Here is a 22,889-nt window from a genome sequence, read left to right as displayed (position 1 = left end):
TATGATTAATTGCAAACTAGCTGCTTTAAAGTCCCTTATTTGTTGCTTTCAGTAGGGCTGGCACTGTCTGTTAGAAACAGAGGTTGCAGTTATAAAAAGTCAAGAAAGGAATGCCTAAGATGCACAGCACACCAGTTTATCTACTTAGCATTAGTGATACTAACCTCAGCTTTTAATCATGCCTCAGAAACTGTCAGAAGTATATGTAAATAAGATGCTCTAAAACCACTTAATTACAAAATCATTATTCCTTGAAACATCAAGAGTTAGTTTAATCAGTGTTACCAGTGTTCTTGATTTTATTGAGTCTAATCAATCTGATACAGTCTGCTTTTAGTTGTGAAATGGTGTAATCAGATAGTTTATTTCTTAAATTATAAAATAAAACCAAACCAAACCACCACCACCACCACCACCAACAAAACTCTAAAAATTACATGGAAAATCCTTAAAGTGTAATCAGAACGTATGCTAAAGATTAAAAAGCCAGAGGTGAATAAAGTTACGTGTTTTTTAGGCTCATAATTTTAAACAAGTTTATAATTTTAGGAGATCTGAGTCATGATTTTTGAACTTCTGGTTTGGCAATACTAAATTACTGTGCCCTATATTCTGCTATTCTGAATATTTCCATATTACTGATCATGCATTTGTGTAATTTGCAGAAAGCACATTATAATGACTTGCAGATTCTTTTTTTTTTCACACACAAAAAAGTAACATTTATTTAAGAAAAACACATATATTATTGCTGCCTTTCAAAACAAGTAGTGTCTGCATGCAAAAGTGGAAGTATCTGAAGACAAAATAACACAACAAGTTAGAAAAATAACAGAAAAAGTTACAAAGTTAAAACTACAGTTTTTAACACAGCAGCAACTTGTCAGAAGAATCTGTTGCCATTTCAAACACTGGTATTCTTGTCTGAACTCCAATTCCTGTATATATATTCACAAATAGGAATGAGATGAAGAGTTTCAGCAATGGAAGGGTAGTAAGATAATGCGTTATTTGTTCTTGGAACAACTGTTGCTTAGATTTTTCTGAACTGGGTATTGTAAAATAATTCATTTACCCTCACCAATACAATCTGATTTATGCTATTTTTGGACAGTTTTGATAAGGAAGTGGCTACTAATCTCCAGAATTTAAGGTCTAAGATCTTCTTATCATCAGATGACCTGAACTCCTGTATATGACAGGCCATTACATTTTAACTTTATCATCTCAATGAACCAAGCAGCTGATATCTGATTAAACAGTAACTAGTGTTCACTCCTATTTCCATACTACATTGCTTTATGACATACGTTGGAAAAAAAAAATAATCATACTTTTATCAAGATAAAGATATGGGCTGAGTGCTGAGTTCTGCTCCAGATACTGAGCTCTTGCTTCACTGAAGAGATCTAAATATCATCTGCAGTTCTGGCTGGGTGGTGTAATGGAGAATAGCCTACAGCGTATTGCATAACTGCCAAACAGGAGACATGGGATCGATCCTAAGCACAAATAAATGCATCAGAAAGAGCCCCGCATGCTTCCAGAGGTGCCGACCCGCTGTTCTGGAAGTATCAAATTATGTCTTACAGATTCGGGATGAGGGAATACCAGCAAATGTTTTCTTTAAAGGGAAAATCAGACTTGTGCTAAAGTCCTCAGCGTAAAGCGCGCTCTCTAATTTCTGAACCAGTCTGTTTGGCTCACCTGTAACATGACTGCATATGAAGCAACATAAAAGAAAATCATGTGGCTCTTCCCATATGAGAGGATGACTGTAGAGATGAGCTGGTGCACAAATTGTGCTGCAAGTCTTAAGAGAACTGCTGACAAAAAGCAGGCGTGTAATAGCTCTGCTGAGGAAAGAGAATAAGTCTAATGAGGCTTTAGAGGTTGTTCCCTCGAGTTAGACTGGACTTTCTCTAAGGACATGTGTAGGAGACGAGAGATGACGGCAAGAAAATCACGTCAAATTTTGATTGGGAACAAAAGTTTAAAAAGAAGCTCAGACCTATGTGTGTTGTTGTACAAGAAGAAAACCGTACCTGTGTGCTCAGCTGGAAAAGAAATTCTTCTGCAAGAGGGAGGCTAAATGAAATATTTGGTAGCCTGAGTCTACAGGCCTTTTGATTTTTCCTGACATTGTCCATGATTGTCCATAATTTACACCATTAGCATTAAAATGGTATGCTTATGCATTCCTCCCAGCTATTTTCTCCAAATTCATGATAGCAAAACTACAATTAAAAAAATTAAATAAATAGGACTGAAGGAGTACTATTAGGGTAAGCAGTCATCCCAATCAGTGCAAACAGCTCTTTAGCGGGTTATCAGCGCATCTGGATATCTGCACAACTACACCAGGGCCATATTAGTTATTAGGCCAAGGCAACCATCACCCCAAACAAGTTTTGTCTGGAGAAGCTGTGCATATTCTGTGCCTGGGCTGACAAAACTCACAGCTAAAAGCTTTGGGCCAAATTCATGAAATTGCCTTTCTGAAGCTGATAGAACCTGTTTGATTACAACTACATCTAAATGAGATATTGAATTAATTTTGATGTAAAGACATCATTATTATGTGCTTATTGTGCTGATCAAGATTTCTGTATTATTTCCTGGTCCATTTGTTCTTTCCATCTCTTTCTACAGAGGCCAGAACCCTCTTTTTACTCTGAAATAACAGTGTCTGAGTTTATATTGCATCTACCAAAAAAGGGTCCTCATGCATTCTTCATGCATGTTCCTCCGAGACAATCCTCACAAGGATACAAATAACAAATTACATCTATTTTTCACCTGAAGCTGAATCTATCAGCCAACTCTCTTTGTATTTCTCCAGCATTTCTCTTTGCTCCCTATGATACAATCAACTGAATGAAGTAGCAGGGAATTACAGGAAGAGATACTTCAGTGATGAATCAGTCACTGGTCTGACTACAAGAGAAATCAACACCCTTCCCATCAAAGAAATATGCACACGAGAGGTACAGAGAACCTCCTGCTGGAGGTAGGGAGGCTGACACCTTCCATTTTCCATTCACTGCTGGATTTCTCCAAGGTCAGAACCGCTGTGTTAAAAAGGACCGGGTTGTGTGGAAGAGCAATAGTTACCTAAGAATGTTCATTATTTACCATCAGAAATGGAAGCCCTTCTGTCCCCAAACTACATACATGCACGCTACATAAGAGGCAGAATTTTCATGTCATGTAAAAACGTTTTCAAAAACAAACTAATTGAAACAAGGATGTTTCTGAGAGGGTGTAATAACTGCATGAGCATAAGCCATACTGGTAAAAGCTGTAACATTTTCTATGAGGGCTGCTATAACATAACGCTAAAGGCTGGGGACAACATTAACGAAAGATGATTTAAACATACAGTGCGTTTAATCCTTCCTTCACGTAACACAAAAGTCTGTGTGTAGCAGACTTTCAGCTGCACTTTTAAAGCAGCTATCCACAAGTTGCTCAGGGGAAGAGAGATCTGAACGCGGCATTTTGGTCTCCTGACTATAATTGGAATATTTTGAAGTGTTTGCCTCAAACTTAGGAGGAATAACTTGGAGCAACCGCGGCAGATTTTCATGTTTAATATATTTTCATCAAAGCCCTCGCCTCGCTCCGAGTTAATAGCCCCAAAGCCTTTGCTAAATGTAGGCGTGACGACATTTTACATTAGCACAACCGACAAAAATTTGGAGACGTTTCAAGAATGGCCAACAGGCAGCAACAGGGCTCCCCAGCCGCCCACGCTGCTCTTTTCCAGAGGGGGACAGCGAGGTGCCTCGGCGGCCACCGGAGGTGACAGCCCCCCGCGGGCGGGCTGCTCGGGGCGGCGGGCTGAGGGGAGAAGCGGCGGGCAGTTTGTCCGTCTGTCCGTCCGTCTGCCCGGCCGCGGCGGCTGTCAGCCCGCCAAGTTAAGCCGAAATAAGGCTAAAAATTGCCTCGGCCCCGCTGGCGGCGGGACTGTCCCTCTGCCATAGAGGGAACGAGCCGAGCTCTGAGGAAAATTCTCCTCAGGAACGGGGCGGGGGGGTATGGGGGGGGGGGCGCCTCAGCGGCCGCAGCTCCCTGACGAGACGGGGGCGGGCTGGCAGGAGGGCGGCGTGAGAGGGACGAGGAGGGGGGGGGGGGGAACTGCCGCCTTGCGACCAAATAAGGGTAAATTCGCCACCAGCCGGCCGCTGGGAGGTGACACGCAGCGTTTGACGGAACTTTCAGGAATTACAAACACTGCGAGGCGAGCTGCTGCCCCCCCGGCCCCCCTCCCCTGGCGCCCCTCAGGGGCTCGGGATTCGGGGGGGGGGGGGGGGGGGGGGGGGGGGGGGGCGCGCCCAGCCCCTTGGCAGCGCGGCGCGAGTTGCGTAGCGACCACGCCCCGCCCCCGCTTGCCCCGCCCCCTCGCCCTCCTGCCCGCTTCCTATTGGATAACGCTGACGTCGATCCCCGGCCCTCGCGTCTAACGTCCACTGGAACTTTCTAGCAGAGTTTCGGGGCGGGGGGGGCGGGGCGAGCGGGGAGCGCGCGCTGTGATTGGCCCGCGGCCGTGGCGCACGCTGGCAAGCGAGACGGATCGAGAAACAACAGGAAGAAGGCCGGCCACCGCCGCGCGGCGGGGAGGGGCGGGGCTGGCAGGGGGGCGGCGCGCTTCTGATTGGCTAGGAGGCAGGGGGCGGGCGCTCCTCGTGGAGGCGCGGCGGCGATTGGTCGCTCGCGGCAGGCGGGTGTCTGGATTGGTCCGGGGGGTTCTGGCAGGTTCCAGAAGGAGGCTGAGAGGGCTATAAAAGGGGCGCGGACGGCGCTGCAACGGCAGAACGTGCCGCAGAAGGCAGCGGGAGCGGGTGGCGGGGACGTAACCGGGAGCGAACGAGCAGCTGATCGCAGAAAGCCGCCGTCATGTCTGGCAAAGGGCCGGCGATCGGCATCGACCTGGGCACCACGTACTCATGCGTGGGCGTCTTCCAGCATGGCAAAGTGGAGATCATCGCCAACGACCAGGGCAACCGCACCACGCCCAGCTATGTGGCCTTCACCGATACTGAGCGGCTCATCGGCGATGCTGCCAAGAACCAGGTGGCGATGAACCCCACCAACACCATCTTTGATGCCAAGCGCCTCATCGGCCGCAAGTATGATGACCCCACGGTGCAGTCAGACATGAAGCACTGGCCCTTCCGTGTGGTGAACGAGGGTGGCAAGCCCAAGGTGCAGGTGGAGTACAAGGGTGAGATGAAGACCTTCTTCCCCGAGGAGATCAGCTCCATGGTGCTTACCAAGATGAAGGAGATTGCCGAGGCCTATCTGGGGCGCAAGGTGCAGAATGCTGTCATCACAGTGCCTGCTTACTTCAATGACTCCCAGCGCCAGGCCACCAAAGACGCTGGCACCATCACTGGCCTGAATGTGATGCGTATTATCAACGAGCCCACAGCAGCTGCGATAGCTTATGGCTTGGACAAGAAAGGTACTCGGGCTGGCGAGAAGAACGTGCTCATCTTTGACTTGGGAGGGGGCACTTTCGATGTTTCCATCCTTACCATTGAGGATGGCATCTTTGAGGTGAAGTCCACAGCTGGGGACACCCACCTGGGGGGGGAGGACTTTGACAACCGCATGGTGAACCATTTTGTGGAAGAATTCAAGCGTAAGCACAAGCGTGACATTGCTGGCAATAAGCGTGCGGTGAGGCGGCTGCGTACGGCTTGTGAGAGGGCAAAGCGCACTCTCAGCTCTTCCACGCAAGCTAGCATTGAGATCGACTCCCTGTACGAGGGCATTGACTTCTACACTTCCATTACTCGTGCCCGCTTTGAGGAGCTCAATGCCGACCTCTTCCGTGGCACCCTGGAGCCAGTAGAAAAGGCCCTGCGTGATGCCAAGCTAGACAAGGGCCAGATCCAGGAGATCGTGCTGGTTGGAGGCTCCACCCGTATCCCCAAGATCCAAAAACTACTACAGGACTTCTTCAATGGCAAAGAGCTCAACAAGAGCATCAATCCTGATGAGGCTGTTGCTTACGGTGCTGCAGTGCAAGCAGCTATCCTCATGGGAGACAAGTCCGAGAATGTGCAGGATCTGCTTCTGCTGGATGTCACCCCCCTGTCCCTGGGCATCGAGACAGCCGGTGGAGTGATGACTGCCCTCATCAAGCGTAACACCACCATTCCCACCAAACAAACTCAGACCTTCACCACCTACTCAGACAACCAGAGCAGTGTCCTGGTCCAGGTGTACGAGGGTGAGAGGGCTATGACCAAGGACAACAACTTGCTGGGCAAGTTTGATCTAACAGGCATCCCCCCAGCGCCCCGCGGAGTCCCCCAGATCGAGGTTACTTTCGACATAGATGCCAATGGTATCCTGAACGTCAGTGCGGTGGACAAGAGCACGGGTAAGGAGAACAAGATAACAATCACCAATGACAAGGGTCGCCTTAGCAAGGATGACATTGACCGTATGGTGCAAGAAGCAGAGAAATACAAAGCAGAGGACGAAGCCAACAGAGATCGGGTGGGAGCCAAGAACTCGCTCGAGTCCTACACTTACAACATGAAGCAGACGGTGGAGGATGATAAACTGAAGGGAAAGATCAGTGACCAGGACAAGCAGAAAGTGCTTGACAAGTGTCGGGAGGTGATCTCTTGGCTCGATCGCAACCAGATGGCTGAGAAAGAAGAGTACGAGCACAAGCAGAAAGAGCTGGAGAAACTCTGCAACCCGATCGTCACAAAATTGTACCAGGGAGCTGGAGGAGCTGGGGCAGGTGGCTCTGGTGGCCCAACTATCGAAGAAGTAGATTAAAAGGACTGAGTATAGACTGGTTTATGGACAGTCACTCCATTCTTTGCTTTATATTTTTCTAACGTTTAAGAAAAACGTCATTGCCAATAACAGAGTTTATTCTGTTGGGTGTGTATAAAGGCAGATCTATCAGCTTGGTTTTGATAAAAGGGAAGGCACGTCCTGCTTTATAAGGTTAGTAATAGAGAAATTTTGTTAATTCAGATACAGCTACTTGTATTCTGGATGTTTGTCTCTGTTTAAGTGTCTCTTCTAAAGTAACCACGCAACTGTTGCAGTTGACAAGTTTCAAGTTATGCATGGGGAAAAAAAAATATCTTTATGGAAGATGAGAAATGCCAAACTTGGCTTCTGGAAATTTTGGTAATAAATAAAATGTATTTAAAGCATAAGTCTTTCAGCTTCCTTCATTTTGTGGGTGGGGGGTGGAGGGGTGAGTAGATGCCCCCAACCTCCTGAGCGGGGCTGGGGTGGTGACAGGGAGCCCCAAGCAGCCCTGCGGGTGCCTTTCCTGACAGGCACGGAGCTGCCCTGGGGGGCTGAGCTTCCAGCTTCAGGCTGGTGTGGGGGGATTGGGCTGGACTCCCTCCAGCTGTGGAGTGTGGGGCACAGGGCCCCTTGTTGTGCAAGTGCCCCCCGAGTGGAGCGGCATGGAAATGAGCACAATTAGGCAGTTCTGCTTCGGGGACAGCTGGGCTTGGCAATGCAGTGCGTGGCCAGCTATATAAACTGCTGAGTTATTCTTGGGTTGCTTGCGTGCAAGCTGAGCTTTTTTTTTTTATATTGAAAGTGTTTTTCGCTTCCTAAGTTGATCGAAAGTAAGGCTGCCAAGGATCCTGAGCGCAGTAAATGCTGAATAATGAGTCAGGATGCCGAAGCTGATAGAATAGGCAAATTCTGTAGTAGTTAAACTTGCCCAGCTCTTCTCCAAACAGTCTCTGGAGCTCTTGATTTGTTTCAGAAAGCAAAACAGCAGTGTTTGGAGTCAGAGGAGCCGAGAGCTAATTAGCTGTAGTGGAAAGAGCCTGATGACATGCACATTTCGGGCTGCCTTGTCCTTTAAGGGAAAAAACTGCTCGGCAGCGGGCAGTTGCAGGAAATCAGCAGGCTTGCTCTTGTTTGGGTGAGCGGGGCAGGCGCTGCGCCTTCTGCAGCTCCAACAGCTTTCCGGGCTCAAATCCCGTGAGCTTGCAGGTGATAGAGAAAACACCTCTGTGGGACGTTTTGTTATAAGAGGGCAGGCTAAAATAAACTTGCGTAGTGTTTAATACCAGCGGAGATGTGAAAGGCTGGTTTACGAGGCGGATTTCTCTCGGCTGGCTTGCCAAGCGCAGGCTGCTGGTTCGTGCGCACTATCGCGTGGCTACAGAGAGGGGTTACAGTCGCTACTGGAATGCGAGGCTTGTAAAAAGCTTGTTTGATCAGCTGTTGGCTTAAATTACTCAAAACCACTTAAAGTTTATTGAACGGTTCATATGTAAATGGCAGTACAATCACAGTAGGACTTGAAAAGTCCATTACTGCAACTTAAGCACCTGCTGACTACTTAAGCAAAATCTCGGAAGGCTGTAATCAGGCTGGGTGTTTTTGATGTTTAGGTACACAGCATTTTCCTGGCATTCAACCCCTGGATTTCCAGACTGTAGCAAATACAGGACCCCAAGAATGTAAAAGACACCATGGCTTTTTGATTAGTTTTTCCTAGGAGCTAATAGACAAATACATTTATGAATAGCAATAGGTCATCGGTAAGAGACAAGTTGTTGCTGCAAACTGTCATACTGCATCAGATGTGTGCTTCCTAACCCAGGACCCACTGCTACGGGGCGCCGATAAGGGTCAGGTAGCACCCGTGGTTGCTGTAAATTAAGGTTAACTATTTTTTCTGTTGACTGACTTGTAATCGTCCTTGCCACATAGTTTCCTTTGCTCTCCAGTTCTTGGTGTGCGTTCTTCAGTGTCGCTTCCCAGTTATTAAATACAATTTCTTGTTGTTTCTCCCAAGCGTCTATTTAAAGGTATTGCAGAGCTAATTTGGCTAAATGCAGGCAGCAGGTTGTTTGTCACCTGTCCTTTCGCTCACCTCGGTCACTGCTGCTCTGTGCTGGTGGCTGCATTTCGGTGGAGGGGCAGGCAGGAGTAACAGGGACCACGGGAGCAAGGCACCTCTCCAAACGCTGGGAGTTAAAGCACCCAAGCGGCCGAGGACGTGCACAGGCTAACACTGGAGTAATTGTGTTTTTTTTTTTTTTTTTTTTTTTTTTCTGAAAAAGGGATACTTTTTAGCCTGGACAGATTGTGGGGCACGTTTTAAGGATGAGGAACTTCTGCTTGCTTGCACAACTGGAAAGATTGGAAGTCTCAAGGCACAAAGTAACCTTTCAAATATGTAAACAGCTCCCCAAAATGCAAGAGGCAGAAAACTTGAAGAGCTCAGGGCTGGATTCCTCGTCCTTGGTCTACTTGGTTTATAAAACAAAGAAGAATTTTGAGTTGGTTTTCAGTGTATTGAACTTACCGCAGAAACTTTTCCTGCTGAAGTTAGTGGCAACTCCCCACTGACTCCAGTGTGTATAATTTTTCCACCTGGTTTCTTGAAGAAATAAAGTAGGTGTCGGGGGGGGGGGAAATGCTTCTCCTCGTTTGCAAATAGGAGTATTTGATCTGTACAGGTAGTTCCGTGGAGTAGTTGCGCATTTGAAATGAGTTTGCCAAAGCCAGGAAAATAATCTGGTCTAAAATCTGCAGTTTCATTGCTTCCACACTCAGCGTGCCTCATCCTCGGTACTGTCCTGACTCGCAGGGAAAGCCGCCTCCTTTTGCCAAAATTGTGGCTTTGCCTTTCTGAATTTTGCTTATTCTTAAATAGGGCTGTGCAAAAGACCAAGCCCATGGGAAGGTTATAAAGTGGCTATAACTTAGTAGCACTTGTGCAACTACAGTGTTAACTTCTGATGGCTCCTTGTATTTGCTGATCGAGTTTATATGAATGGCGCTATTTTATATAGAGGAACACCCGTAGCCTTAATACTGGAGAATTTAATCACCCAAATTAAAATCCCTAAGCGCTTTAGCACTTCACTGGCCATGCAGCCAGGTGTGTAGCAATGTGAAGCAATCCCTCCCGTGTGCCATGCAGGGAATCCTGCAATGCCCCACCCTCACTCTGCAGAGGAATGGGAAGAGCCAAAAGAGCCAAAGTAAAACCAAAAAAAAAAATTACTAAACTAACGTGCCATGAAAGAGAGCTGCGAGGGAGCTGAGGACATCGGGGATGCCTGAGACAACCCATTTGGGAGCAGGGAAGCTGGGACGTGCTGGGGCTGGCTGCGTCCCCCCAGCCGGGTTGGTGACTGGTGACTCAGCCCCATGCCCCGCCGCCTCTGTAGCATCTGTTTGAAGTTCTGAAGCACAGAGGGCTTAGCAGACAGGCTGCAGCCCTGCTCATCCCTTGTGATAGCATCTTAAAGACCAGAGTGAATATACCCCAGCAGCCTGCCTTTTATCTCGCGGGAGACACCGCGTAGAGCCCCGCAGGCTGGGCAGCTTTGCTCTCGGGAGCTGCCTGTCATTTGTTTGAGAGGTTCTCCTTGAAGGTCTGCGGCACCGTGGGTCGCAGCCGAGGGGTGACAGCTCTGAAGATGTGACATTGCAGGACTGCGCTGCAAATCTCATCTTCCACATTGCCAGCCGCTCCCCCAGGTGCATAGGAGGGACAGGAAGAGAAGGCAAGTGTGCTCAGGGAATTCACATCTCCAGCCTCGGCATTTTTCTGTGTGTATATGCACTGTATGACGTTAAAAAGCTTGCACTTACTCTCAGCCTGCATACTTAGCATTAAAGCGCCTTTTTTTTTTTCTTCAGTCTTGCCAAAGCATTGTAACGTAATAGCATTTCAAGCTCTAATGATTTAAAAGGTATTCCAAATTTCTCCTTCTTTACCCAACCCTGCACCTGGTGTGAGGTTCTCCTGCTTTGTCCCTTTGGAAAATACACAGTGGTGTAATCTCTGCCTCCATTAGGAAGCTGGCACCTTGGTAGATGGGAATCCTGTGATATTAAACCAGCAAAGCACGTGGATGCTCTTACAGCAGCAAAATTACGCTCTGTAGTTGTTCATCACAGGAAAGTTACCACCCCTCCCTACCCCACAGCAAAACGAGTTATGCTAGTAAGGCTTCTCCAGCACACCTATGTGGGTCAGGTATCACATCTCTCCACCACTCTCATCCACATATTTATGCAGGCAGCAGCCTATAGCATAGACCTGCCTCTCGAGTAGATTTTGCTTGTAGCAGTGTGGTGATTATATAGTTGGGCAGGCCAGCATTTCCAGATGCAGCAACATACTTCACTTCCACATATGAAGCAGCAGTATTTAAAACCCCCTGATCCGCCCTTGCATGACCCATTTGTCTTTACTCTCTCCTGCATCAGTAGGGTGGAGACACAGAAAAGCTGGTTCCTCTGGTCATCCCAATAACAGCACCATTTTAGAGAGGGGAACCAGGACATTTTTGAAGTCTTTTTTTCTTTTTTTTTTTGAAAGGAAAATCAAAAGTAGTATAGGAAATTTTTGTTCCTTTTCCATTGCTGAAGATACTCTCTCCCACTGTTCAGGAACTACTTTTTGTGCGTTGGCCTGTATAGAAAGTGCCAGGTCACTGTTGTGTCCTGGACAAAAAGGCATGAACTCATTTATGCTCGTGCCAAGGCAGCAGTTAGCAGCAACACAGCTGTACCTTATCTGTTGGAACAGGCTAAAATGCCACTGCTCTGTTTTGAATAGCAATAAGAACACTTCCAGAAGTGCTAATACTTTGTACCTCTGTATCTCAGACAAAAATCTATTTAAAAAAAAAAAAAAAAAAGCACATGGGTTTACTGGTCCTGGTTTCTTTGTTTTTCACTGGCTAGCATCATGAAATATTCGTTAAATATCAGTCCCTGTAAGAGCTCTTGCAAGTCTGAGCTGACAGTTTAGCAATCATATGTCATAGCTGAAAGTAGCATTTCTTTTTGCTAGGCTGTATCCAAAAATGTAAACATATTTCTTTCAAAACCATGTTTATTTCTCATTTGGCAGACTCCTTGTTTTCCTACAGATCTCATTCACACCATGTTTGCAAGTGTACTAAGACAGCCTGTTTAAAGACAACCGATGCTAGCGAGCCCTTAGTCCTGTCCCCAGCTCTGTATGTGGAAGAGAAGTAAACTAAAAATTCTAAATGAAATAAAAATTCTTAGTAATAAACTAAAAACTAAAAATAATGTGCTCTATTATAATTATTTCAAGGCTCACAGTATTGAATAGAGAAGATCTTGTCTGTAGTTAGACTGTATTCAATTTTCACTATATTTTCCTCCTTGCATAGCAGTGAGATGGTTATCATAATCTGGAGAAGAAATAGAAAGTGGGCTATTGACGTTTTTGTTTAGTTCCGTAGATTTCTGAGCACCTCAGAATACTGAATCTAAATCAAATTTATGAAAATACCTGTTGGATATGAGGCACATTTAAATACTTCTTCCTTTCTGTAAGAGGCGTGTTCGTAACAAAAGGTTGATTGTTAGGAGCACAAGGCAAATGTCTAGCTGCATGAAAATAGCTGACAAGTGCTAATGTTCAATAATCTCATCTGATAAAACCACGCGGAGGGAGTAATTGCAGGAGGATTTCATTAAAAGAATGTGCAGCTGGTTTTTCTGGCTTCCCAAGTGCAGGCTCTATTCCCATACGCCGTGCTAGGCAGTCATTGTGGTCTGATTTCCCTCAGAAGTTCATCCTGGCTTTGACAGCTAGTTCTTACTCTGACCATCAGCAGGGTTGTGTCTGTGGATGTGGTCGCTGCCAAACACGGCAGGCAGCTGGGCCACAGGGCTGGGAACCTGGGGCAGGGCTGGCAGTGGTGTAGCAGGACGTTAGGGGGACACAGCATCTCGCCAGGAGCTGCGGGATAGCCCTTTAACCACCTTTTGCTTTGGTTGTCTGAATTACGGAACTAAAGGCTGCAGCGTTGATAGAGGGGGGCATTGCAAATTGCTGAAAACAAGGAACAGGAGCTTCAATTTTGCACAAATACGACGTGAAAAAGCACACCAGTGCTAACAGTGTTATGCCTAGGGACATTATTCCATTCATATAGCATGATCATCTTTTTAATGAGCAGGCAAAAGTAGTTGGCAGGTAAATGGCATAGTCATGGAATAAGTATTACCTTCTGTGAAATTGAATTCTATGCTTTTGTGTCTAATGCAAACAGCCTTGCACATACACAGAGTCTAATATTCCCAGGGAAACCAGGGCTGACATTTACCTGCCCCTGGGAAGAGAGGAGGAAATTAATATGGTGGCTATGGAAGACAGAGACTTGACACAGCGAGAAGAAAAAAAAAAGAGGCAGAAAAGAGGTGAATGACTCTGAATGGCTGGTGAGTCAGTGATTTTTTTCTTGAGTTTATGCATGTGTTTATTTTCTGGGTGTGATATCTGAATTAAACATTAGATATACCTAAGGAATGGTTACATATGCGTACTGTTGAGTGTTTGCAGCTACTGAGACGCACATGGACACAAACACCACAAGAAACAACATTAAAAGAAGGGCTATTAAGACTGCAAAGTCAGTTGCTCAGAAAGTATGAAGTGCTGGAATTATGACCATCTGAGCAATCCTATTTCTTGCTTTCTTTCTGCTTATGTATCATAACCCAGTTTTTAATTACATGGTAACATATTTATTTATGTTTTTTATAGGGCACCTCAGTCAGTGTGCAGGACGGGCAGCATGGGCTCTCTAAAAAAGTAATATTTCCCAATTCAATGCACACCTTTTTTACCATATGTTGGCCAGCCCCACCTCTGAAGGAGTGTCCTGTGAAGCTCATCGCCATCACATGTGACTGCTTCATGCTTTCATCCCTGAGATGTGACACGGGATAAAATAAAGCTATAAAAGCAGAACACCTTCTTCCTATTATGGGCTCTTCCACTGGAAATGCCAAGGCACTCAGCTCAGTACATTTTTTGTAGGTTTAAGTACAGTTCCCATTGGCTTTGGTCACAGCTGTGGATACTCAGTCCTGCCAAGGCCCTTTGCTCAGAAAGAAAAGAGCATGCAAATAATGGTCATTAGCTTTAAATGCGGGTTGAAGTGATTTGCCTGGAATTTTGTGACTGAAGCCCATATGGAAATCAGTTTCCCACATAGCCTTCAACTGCTTCAACCATTACACCTTAATTTCACTTCTTGTAATCTTCTGGCTCACCCACTTTATAGCTTCCAACTTTTGCAACAGCCGAAGCAGGGATCCAGCAGACACTAATCTCCTTTGCGACACGATGCCAGGCTTTTAATTTTTTTTAGACTGATATCCATTTGGGCCATCAGCATGGGTGGGATGTTTGGTGCTCAGCTCTGCATTAAGTAGCTGCAGTGAACTGATCTCCTCCAGTGAGCACTCAATTAAGTAGAGTGCTGTGTCTGAATATGCCAAGTCTCCTGTCCAGGGAACGCCGTCAGTCTCGGGGTCCCCCCAGCACTGTTGTCTGTTCTAGCCTCATAGCTTGTCCAGAGCCAGTTCTGTCCCACTGCCCACAAATCCCTCCTGGATGTCTTCATCTCCCCTACCTCACCTGTCTGCCTCTCCAATTCCCAAGCCTTCCTTGCCTGCCTAGCCAGTTCTTTCTTTAGCTCTCAGCCCCAGACTTCCCATTCAGAGTTGTGCTCCCTGTAGGTTGTTCTCAGTTTTAGTTTATTCCTGTATTTACTCTGGGCTTTTTGTGCCAATTTGCTCCCAACCCTGGTAAAGCAGTAGTCCTGTCTCCTGAGAATCTTCTACTTGTCCGTTACTTTGGGTGGTTCTTTTGTCAGGACTTGTACTGGAACAGAGGTGGGCTGATGGTCCCCTGAGGCAGATGACAGCCCCACTCTATCAAGCAGTCTGATGATGAGCCATTAATTCCATACCTCCCACTGTCCCCTGATGAGAGCCTATTTCTGCAGTGCTGTCTGGCTGCTGTGAGTGAGATCTGAGGTCGCTCTCAAACCTGCTTCTCTCATCCTCTTAAATATGTAACTTGGCTGCCAAGTCATGGATATGTACTTGGCAGCCTGCAATAGCAACTGGAAACACAACATACACAATATGATTGTCAAAAAAAATATATAATGGGGGGGTGACTGCAGAGAACAGAGTCAGCTGAATTTTCAGGATGATTTGAGATTCTTGCTTAGCTATTCATGGACTAATTTTGTTAGCATGGATAAGCCTTTAAAGAGTACCTACAGGAGAAAAGATGCAGTGTCTGGACAGCTGTGGCAATGGGGGGCAGCTAGGGACAGGAAGCAGATTGTTTCATGGAAATTCTCTTCCCCCACGTTGTATTGTCCCTGTGCTCTTCCATGTGCTCACAAACATCTTAGTGCTGCTTTCAGGAGTATTTTCCATAGCTAGAAACTATCACAAAAAAGAATGAGGCCACCTGTAAGAGCTGAAAGCATAGGAAATGTTATTTCTGTCTTACAGAGCTGATTTGTCTAAAAGTCCTAGATCAGGTATTTTCATTGCTTCCAAGTACATACTTAGCGTAGCTGTACCGGGAAAATTTTCATAGACTGTGACTGGTTTTCACCTCATAGCTGATCTGATCTACTGAGAGCTGTGCTCCTGCCCCTTTACCTTTATCTGCATCTCCTCTGGCCCTCTCTGACTGCACTGAACCGATGCGAAGCACTAACCCAACAGAAAACTTCTCGTTTATTTTTGCTGGATTACTCTTTTGACAGTTTAGGTAGCCGCCTTGCTGTGGGGCCTGAGAAGGTATAGAATAAACACAAAGATAAATGATGGGAAAAGTTAGATGGGAGCAAGAATGCCTCTCCCATCAACAACGAGCTTTTAGGCTGGCTTAGCTGTAACACAAAACCTCACCCTTCTTGGGGACACAAAACCTCACCCTTCTTGGGGACTTGCCTTCTACCAGCAGGAAGTACTTTTGTTGATATAACTCATACCAATTTTGGGTGCTAGCTAAGCGGTACCAGTTATACACAACACTTTTCCACTGTGAATGTCTAGTATGAGAGATTTTCTGCTTGCCCAGCAGTGCTTCAAAGAATCCCAAAGATCAAAAACCCTCCCTCAGACCTTCAGCGTCCTGGCTTACCATATGGGAATTATTTGCAGGGGGAACTCACAAATCTGGAGCTGCCTGCTTGCACAGGGACTTGAGACATGTCACTGGAGACTTGTGACTTAGCAGATACACTTTTTTATCTTGTAAAGGCCCAAGCTAAAGGATGTGTAATGCTCCAGGTGTGGTGCAGACATCCATGCCCACAGCGGGGGGAATGGGTGCCATCCTGTGCCAGTGATCAGGAGCACCTCTGCAGCTCGCTGCCTTCAAAGGACACTGTAGGCCCAAACGAGCGGCCACTGAGGTGGCGCTGCACAGGAAACACTTCCTTTCTCTGTTTTGACTGAAAATTTACCCAGGGAAGATGCTTGGTGAGAAGGAGCTGAGCATGTGGACCTTGAGTCCCCGCGCACGGAGCAGGCCGGAGGGCACTTTGTGTGCTGGGATCTGCAGCTCCCAGGGGACGGCCGGGCGTCACCGGGACGCTGCTGTAAACAGAGCCGGCCTGAGCGCCCCGGCCACATCCCAGGCAAGCACCATGATCTCGGTGAGTGTCCCCACCTCGCCCAGCTCCACGTTGTTCCTGCGGCCCACTTCTGCCTCTGCAGCAGGTCCTGGGGACAGCGGGAAACCCCCTGAGATGGCCGCGGAGGGAGCAGGGTGGGCAGGGCAGCCCTTCAGCCATCATGTCAGTGAGAACCGAGCTGTATTTGTAAGACGTGGGGGTGGTATCTCCTCCTGCTGTCCTGCTGTGGTAGGCACTGCTCTGCTGTGCTACCACATTTTCTGTTTTTCGTTCACAGTTCATAACCCCTTGTGTCTAATGTAAAGGTGTTGCATTTGTGTGGGCCTTTTCTTCTGCGAGTTGTAAACCAGTATTCGAAAGCTGGAACTGAAGACTAAAACTGACAAGTTTAAATAACCACTCTGTCAAAGGATTATGGCCACGGTTTCCTAATATTCCTCTCTGTGGTTTAACCATTGCTCGGGCTGCTGGCTGCTGACATAAAATTATTTTGGCGTTCTACTACCAAATGAGATTGAGCAAGAAGCTGAGACTTGCATTGCTGTCTGTCTGAATGACACCAGGCAAAAGTTCACAGAAAGCCTGCTTTCACCTGGTTTAAGTTTTAGGCAGAAGGATTTCAGCAATAAGATGGATTTTACTTTAAAGGTGACCTGCAAAAAAACAGTTAGGAGTTTGCAAGTGTCTTTTGTTAATTAAGAAAGGTGCTAATTAATCTCTATTTATTTTTTAGGGGATTTTTGGTTTTGTATAGATTTTTTTGAATGTATGGATACTGTAAAATCCTGTTATTGGTGGTTTTGTTCAGTGTCTCCTGCCGGGTCTATCTGGTGTTGACTTAAAGTTCTCAGGACATCAGTGAAGTGCATAACTCATTTATTCATTTCTTTATTTTTAAACAAAGATTTCCTTTCTCCTGGTGCTTAGTCACTATAATTACATAAATGTTATCAAAACCAAATAAAAGTGATGTGTTGTGTAATGCATGGCTCCATTTGATTTCTCAGTCTTTATTAATTCGCTGGCAATCAAAGAACTGATGTTCCTTAGCAAACTTTCAAGTATTTATTATTATTATTATTTTTATTAATTAATAACCTGAAAGACATAAAAAGGATAGATCTTTTGTGTGTGTATGTGTGTGTGTGTGTGTGTGTTTTATCTTATTTATAAGATAAAATTTATAAGTGTTTATCTTATTTATAAAGCAGTTTTAAGAAAGATACGTAATGGGCAACATACACAATGCTCGTTTTCTAAATATTTTGTCGAGCCGGGCTGAGAACAAGAGCATTGTGTTTCTGACATGTAACCTGCGTGCTGTTTTCTTGCAGACCATAAAACTAACTTCAGGCGTGTGGTACTGGAAAGATGATACTAATACACTTGAATTTGCAAGGTAAAAGAATTCTATTTGGTTTCAGATTGTGCAGGTTTAAGGCCTTGATTCAGCTGTTCCAAGTAAGGCAAAATCAGTCTAACATCGCTTTGGCTGAAAATCAACTCCATGACAAATATGTATTTGTATATATATATATATATTTATCGAGACTGGAGCTCTTAAATGTTACTCTGTGGCATTTATCCCATCATGGTAATGGAGAAAAACAGAAATATGTATTTGTTCTGTACTGCTTTCAAGATGAATTCACTTCAGAGGGACTGCTAAAAGTGTGTGGCAAGTCCTGCCCTGTGCCAGAAAGCCATGCAGTGCAGCAGCAGTGCTGAAAGTGAGGGCTAAATGCCATCCCTGGCATCTATAGGTGGAGGTCCACTAAGTCCGCAGACTGAAGCTGTCTGCATTATGTTTGGCCCCGCATGGCAGTGAGCACTGTAGGACTGCAAACCTTTTGGGAACCCACAGCTCTGCAGGGGAGAAAGCTCATGTACCTGCAGTTTGAATTTGTGTGGCAGCTGTGGATTCAGACTTCATCTGGCCTGAAAAATTTCCATACATTTAAGCACCGGGGAGAAACAATATCCTCTGCTGCCCTCTGCCCAGACGCAGGGCAGGCAGTGCACGGTGCAGCGCAGCGTGGGGCAGCTGGGTCAGTCGCCCTCTCCCTGCTGCTGCCTCCCTGCCCTGCTGTCATTTTCCAAGCCTTCGTCACGGCAGAGCTGGGCTGCTCACCTCTTCCCTGACCACACGGCTGTTGTGGCTGCCTTTCATGGTCTGAGTCTCAGCAGCATCAGCCAGCTTCTCTCATGGGCTTGGGGATGCTGCTGACTCTGCCCAGTGCTCTCCGGGACAGGAATGAGTTTCCCAGCCACGTCTGCTGCCTCTGCCCTTGGTGAACCCAAAGACAAGCTTTGGGACTCAGCAGTTTGCATTTAAAATCTCTTTTCTGAGATAAAACCCTCTTCCGTCTCCCTACAAGAAGAGAAAGAAGTAGTTGAGCTGAAGGTCAGGAGCGTATATACATTAAGCTACTGTGAATACATTTAGGCTGGAAACTAGAAGAAAGTCCCTATTCATTGGCGTTGTCAGGACAAGAGCAGGAGGGTGAAGCCACTTGAGACATGGGTGACTTGAAGGGTTTACATGATGCAGTGCTTATGATGGCAGGAGGCAGAGCAGGAGGAACCTTCCATTCTTTTTGCTTCTCTGTTCTTGAAAGCAATGTCTCATGCGGACCTCAGCACGACCCAGATGTTTTCTTAGTGTCAGTTAGAGGATGAAATATATATTCCTTGTGTATCATGGCATGTTGACCTTTTTGCACTGCTGCTAAAAATGTAAATTCATGCCACTGCATGCTCACACTCTCTATTTCAGCTCCAGTCCAACATCTCAGGAAAACCTTAAGGAAGGAAAAAATACTTGCTTTCGGGAAATATGTGTCAAGACATTAAAGAGGTATGTCAAGCCGACTGACTTAGCTCAAGAAGGAACAAGATTATTTGGGTGGGAATATTTTTATCCATTGTCTGAGGATCATGTCTGAACAAAACACGTGAAACAGGGAGCCACCTGTCATTTCAATAGGGCGGATGAGTGGTCTGAACACAAAAACAGGGCCAGACATGCCTGGTGTTGAATGCTAGCTCAGGCACTAGCCTGCTGTGAGTTTGGTAAAGTCGTTCTGCATCTTTGTTGCTGTTTCCAGATCACTCAGAAAGAGGTAATAATTCTCATCTGCTCTGAAGAGTATTGTGAGGTAATTAATTCATCTTTGTAAGGTACTTCAAAGATTAAAGTATTATTATTATTATTAATTTTATAAATTCACAACACGGTGTAGCTGACTTTCATCCATTACTTAAAACCTCTTTGATCTAAATAATATAGTCGCAATTTATTATATTAGCAACTAAAAGGGCAACTTCAGAAGCAAGCTTGGAGGTGAAATGTCCTATTTCTCCTAACATTCCCAGCCTGTTTTGTGGTTATAATAGCTGAAAGTTAGTTCAGGCTATCTGCCAAACACATTTCACTGCCTGGCCCTTTGAAATTGTGTGCAATGAGGAAAGTGCATACCAGGTAGATAATGTGACTGTTCTGTGACTGGAATTAATAGTGTCCTTAAATGCTACGTATTGGTCAACTACTAGCATCTTCCAAGACGAATGCAGTGCAACGCTCCCTGAAAAAAGGCTGGCTGACAAAGAGGAAAAAATCCATAAGCTCTCAAAGTGGGTACAACATGAATACGTGACGTTGGATGATGTCAAATGTGAGTAAATGTTGGTATCTTGTATCAGCAAGGCATTGCCCACAGAAATCAGAAAACTATTTCTACTAGCAGCTAGCATTTTTTTGGAGGATATACTATTTTCTCCTCTGTGTTTTCAGATGTTGCTTTACTTTTGAAAGAAGAAGAAAGAAAGTCAGAGCGCATGCTACCTTTTGCAGCAGTTATGGGGTATGTTATGTACAATTTGTTTCAAGAATTATGTGTGTGTGTCCGGTAGTGGACAGACTACGGTCTATGAGAAGTAGAGTATGAAATATCAGAGGCTTAGAAGAGGAGTTTAGTGTGAAATAACACCAAATTTTAACCTTGGCATTCAGAGAAATAATCCCATCGCTTGTTTGGAAGCCTTCCACTCTGTTAGCTAAAGAGAGCCAAGAACTTGGGCCTAAATGTCCAAAGGTTGTTATTCATCTTACACTGAGATAAATTCCACGTTTGCCAGAGCATCCGCAACACTGCATGCACTGTGAGTCCCTAACACGACTGGGCATCTGGGCTACCTTCTTGTGCAGCTGCGGTTCCACTCAGAGCTGCAGAGCTCATTAACTGCTGCCGCTGCTTATCAGTGGTACTTCTCTACATGCTAAAAGCAAGGAGGCAGCCGGCAGAGCATCACATCTCAGGCGTATCCCTGAGATTGCCAGGGCCAAACACTGGCTGCATTGCCTTTCATTTAGAAATGTATCTGTAGACTTTGTTGGACCTTAGTCATACTGTCCTTTGACAAGGGGAGAGGTGTCCCAGTTGTCCCAGTTTTCCTGTCTTCCTCTGAATGCAAATGCTGCTTTTTCAGCATGTTCAGTGCAGAAAATGTGCTTGCAGAAAGTAAGTCTGATAATACCCAGTTCAATCCACTGTTCAGCATGTTTCTTGGACACTGCTAGTATTTCTCTAAAAGCCTCCAAAGTCCCATTGTGGAGTGGAGTGTTTACTCTGAATGGGTCTTAACCACACAGCTGATATTTGGTATAATGCAGGCCCTTGAGCAGAGACTTTGTTCTTTGTTGTAATGGTCTGGTGGTGTCTATATCTACAGACCTACAGACTTCCCAGTGACATTTCTACCTTTCATTTAGGAATAAGAAACTAGATGAGTTCCTCATGGCCCTGCTTTTCTACTTATCTTTTTACCTGGAAAAAATTGCCCTGGAAAAGGAAACCACATCCTTGATTTCGTGAGTACAAGACATTAGGGTTGTGAGTCCCCAGAGCTTGCCCGACTTTAAGTGTGTAAATACCCAGGCTTTGCCCTGGGTATTTATCTCCTCAGGATAATACTGCAGTCTGAATAAATCATTACTACTACCCAAATGTTAAATCTGTGTGGGTGCCCTGGATCGAATAACCATCCCCTGTTTCCATTTCCCAATAACAGCATTAGCATCCCGTCATTTCTGCTTGCAATACAGAGCACCTCCGAATCACAGCTGAGTGTGCTGGGCGTTTAGTTGGGCTGTGGGTCACATTGCTCCAAGATTCCATTTCTAAATACTTTGCAAGGCAGGCTCAGATGACTCTTCAGTGCTAGAGACATGTTACAGCATGAGAAATATATGCTAGGAAAGCAGTTTCCAAGCAAGGGTGTGTGACCACACTTGCTACCTTGCAAAGTGGAAGTGGGGATGCCAGAGGAACAGTTTAGGAGCTGCTGTGTTAGAGAGTTTTATGCCTTGGGAGAAAGTGTTACTGAGTTACAAACCATGATTATAAGAAACCTTAATGATTTGCTGGACTCTTTAATAGTCTCTGAGAATTGATTGACTATTTTATTAAAACACCTGATAATTACTTACTTCACAATTCATGAAGCCTTGATATACACAGGGGCTGATTTATCTGGATTGAAGAAAAGACTGCTGGAGGATTGCTGGCCTTAAGGAACTGATTTGTTCCACACCTATAGATTGACAGGTTCTCATTGTGCAAGGAATATTTCATAAATAAAGAACACCAAAAACATAATTTGGAACACAAAGGTTCTAGATCCAGTTGAAGTGATCTGGGCTGAAATTTGCAGAATGATCCCCTTGTTCTTGGCTGGTAAAGGACAAGGAGGACTCTGCACTGGCCGTGGCATCTCAGCATGGTTCGTATCATCAGCTGGTGTGGCAAATACAGAAACAGACTGAAACAAAGAAGAGTTTGGATCTATTGCCATACAGATTTATGTTTCCTGGGTCAAGAGGGCTCTGATTAGTAGCTACCAGCTATAAACACTGGTTAAACTCTGCCAGAAGAGACATTTTGCTGTGTTATGGCATGCAGTGCTCACAGAGTGACTGCTGCCTTTTGGTGGGAAATATATACCATCTCTGAGCTTCCCAAAGAAAAATTCTGTAACAGTGTTTTATTTAGATTCATTGCCTCCCCTGAAGGGAAGTGGCTTGCTTGCCAGGATTAGCTGCATGCAGTGTAACATCAGAGAAGCTTAAAGAAGAGACATTTACCATGCAGAAGGAGGAAGTCAGGATGTTGATCTACCAAAGTATAAATACGAGGAAGGAAAATAAAATGACAAAAGTCAATTTTAGATCTTACTTAATGTTAAAATTTACCAAAAATTTTTGCATCTTCATTCTCTGTTCAAGACCCCCTTGTTTCTGTCTAATTCTGAAATTGGTATATGTTATATTTCAAATCAAATGTAGTAGCAAGGACTGTTTTTTTCCTTCTGTGGACTAAAGTTCTGGAATAGTCTTCTACTAGAAAGTAATGGGGGCAGGGG

General features: G+C 45.4%; 2 protein-coding genes across 5 annotated transcripts in view; both read left to right on the top strand.

Moving 5' to 3' along the window:
* The first annotated feature begins 4,802 nt into the window (after positions 1–4,802).
* On the top strand, positions 4,803–7,196 carry HSPA2 (heat shock protein family A (Hsp70) member 2). Its single transcript, XM_013183105.3, has one exon. The coding sequence runs from the start codon at positions 4,900–4,902 to the stop codon at positions 6,802–6,804; it is 1,905 nt and encodes a 634-aa protein (XP_013038559.1). The 5' UTR covers positions 4,803–4,899; the 3' UTR covers positions 6,805–7,196.
* A 4,158-nt stretch (positions 7,197–11,354) lies between these two features.
* Positions 11,355–22,889, top strand: part of PPP1R36 (protein phosphatase 1 regulatory subunit 36) — a 42,311-nt gene continuing 30,776 nt past the window's right edge. Inside the window, exons 1-6 of one of the 4 annotated variants that reach the window (XM_066998467.1) lie at positions 11,355–16,490; positions 17,804–17,868; positions 19,246–19,326; positions 20,022–20,143; positions 20,263–20,332; positions 21,241–21,339. In XM_066998467.1, the coding sequence (XP_066854568.1) occupies positions 16,308–16,490; positions 17,804–17,868; positions 19,246–19,326; positions 20,022–20,143; positions 20,263–20,332; positions 21,241–21,339 (620 nt within the window). In that variant the 5' untranslated portion in view covers positions 11,355–16,307. The remainder of the gene's footprint in view (positions 16,491–17,803; positions 17,869–19,245; positions 19,327–20,021; positions 20,144–20,262; positions 20,333–21,240; positions 21,340–22,889) is intronic. The other 3 variants (XM_066998466.1, XM_066998464.1, XM_066998465.1) reach the window with 3 other exon arrangements.

The sequence above is a fragment of the Anser cygnoides genome, chromosome 5 (genome assembly GCF_040182565.1).
Source record: "Anser cygnoides isolate HZ-2024a breed goose chromosome 5, Taihu_goose_T2T_genome, whole genome shotgun sequence".
NCBI lineage: Eukaryota > Metazoa > Chordata > Aves > Anseriformes > Anatidae > Anser > Anser cygnoides.
This window is presented reverse-complemented; position numbering and strand designations above follow the sequence as displayed.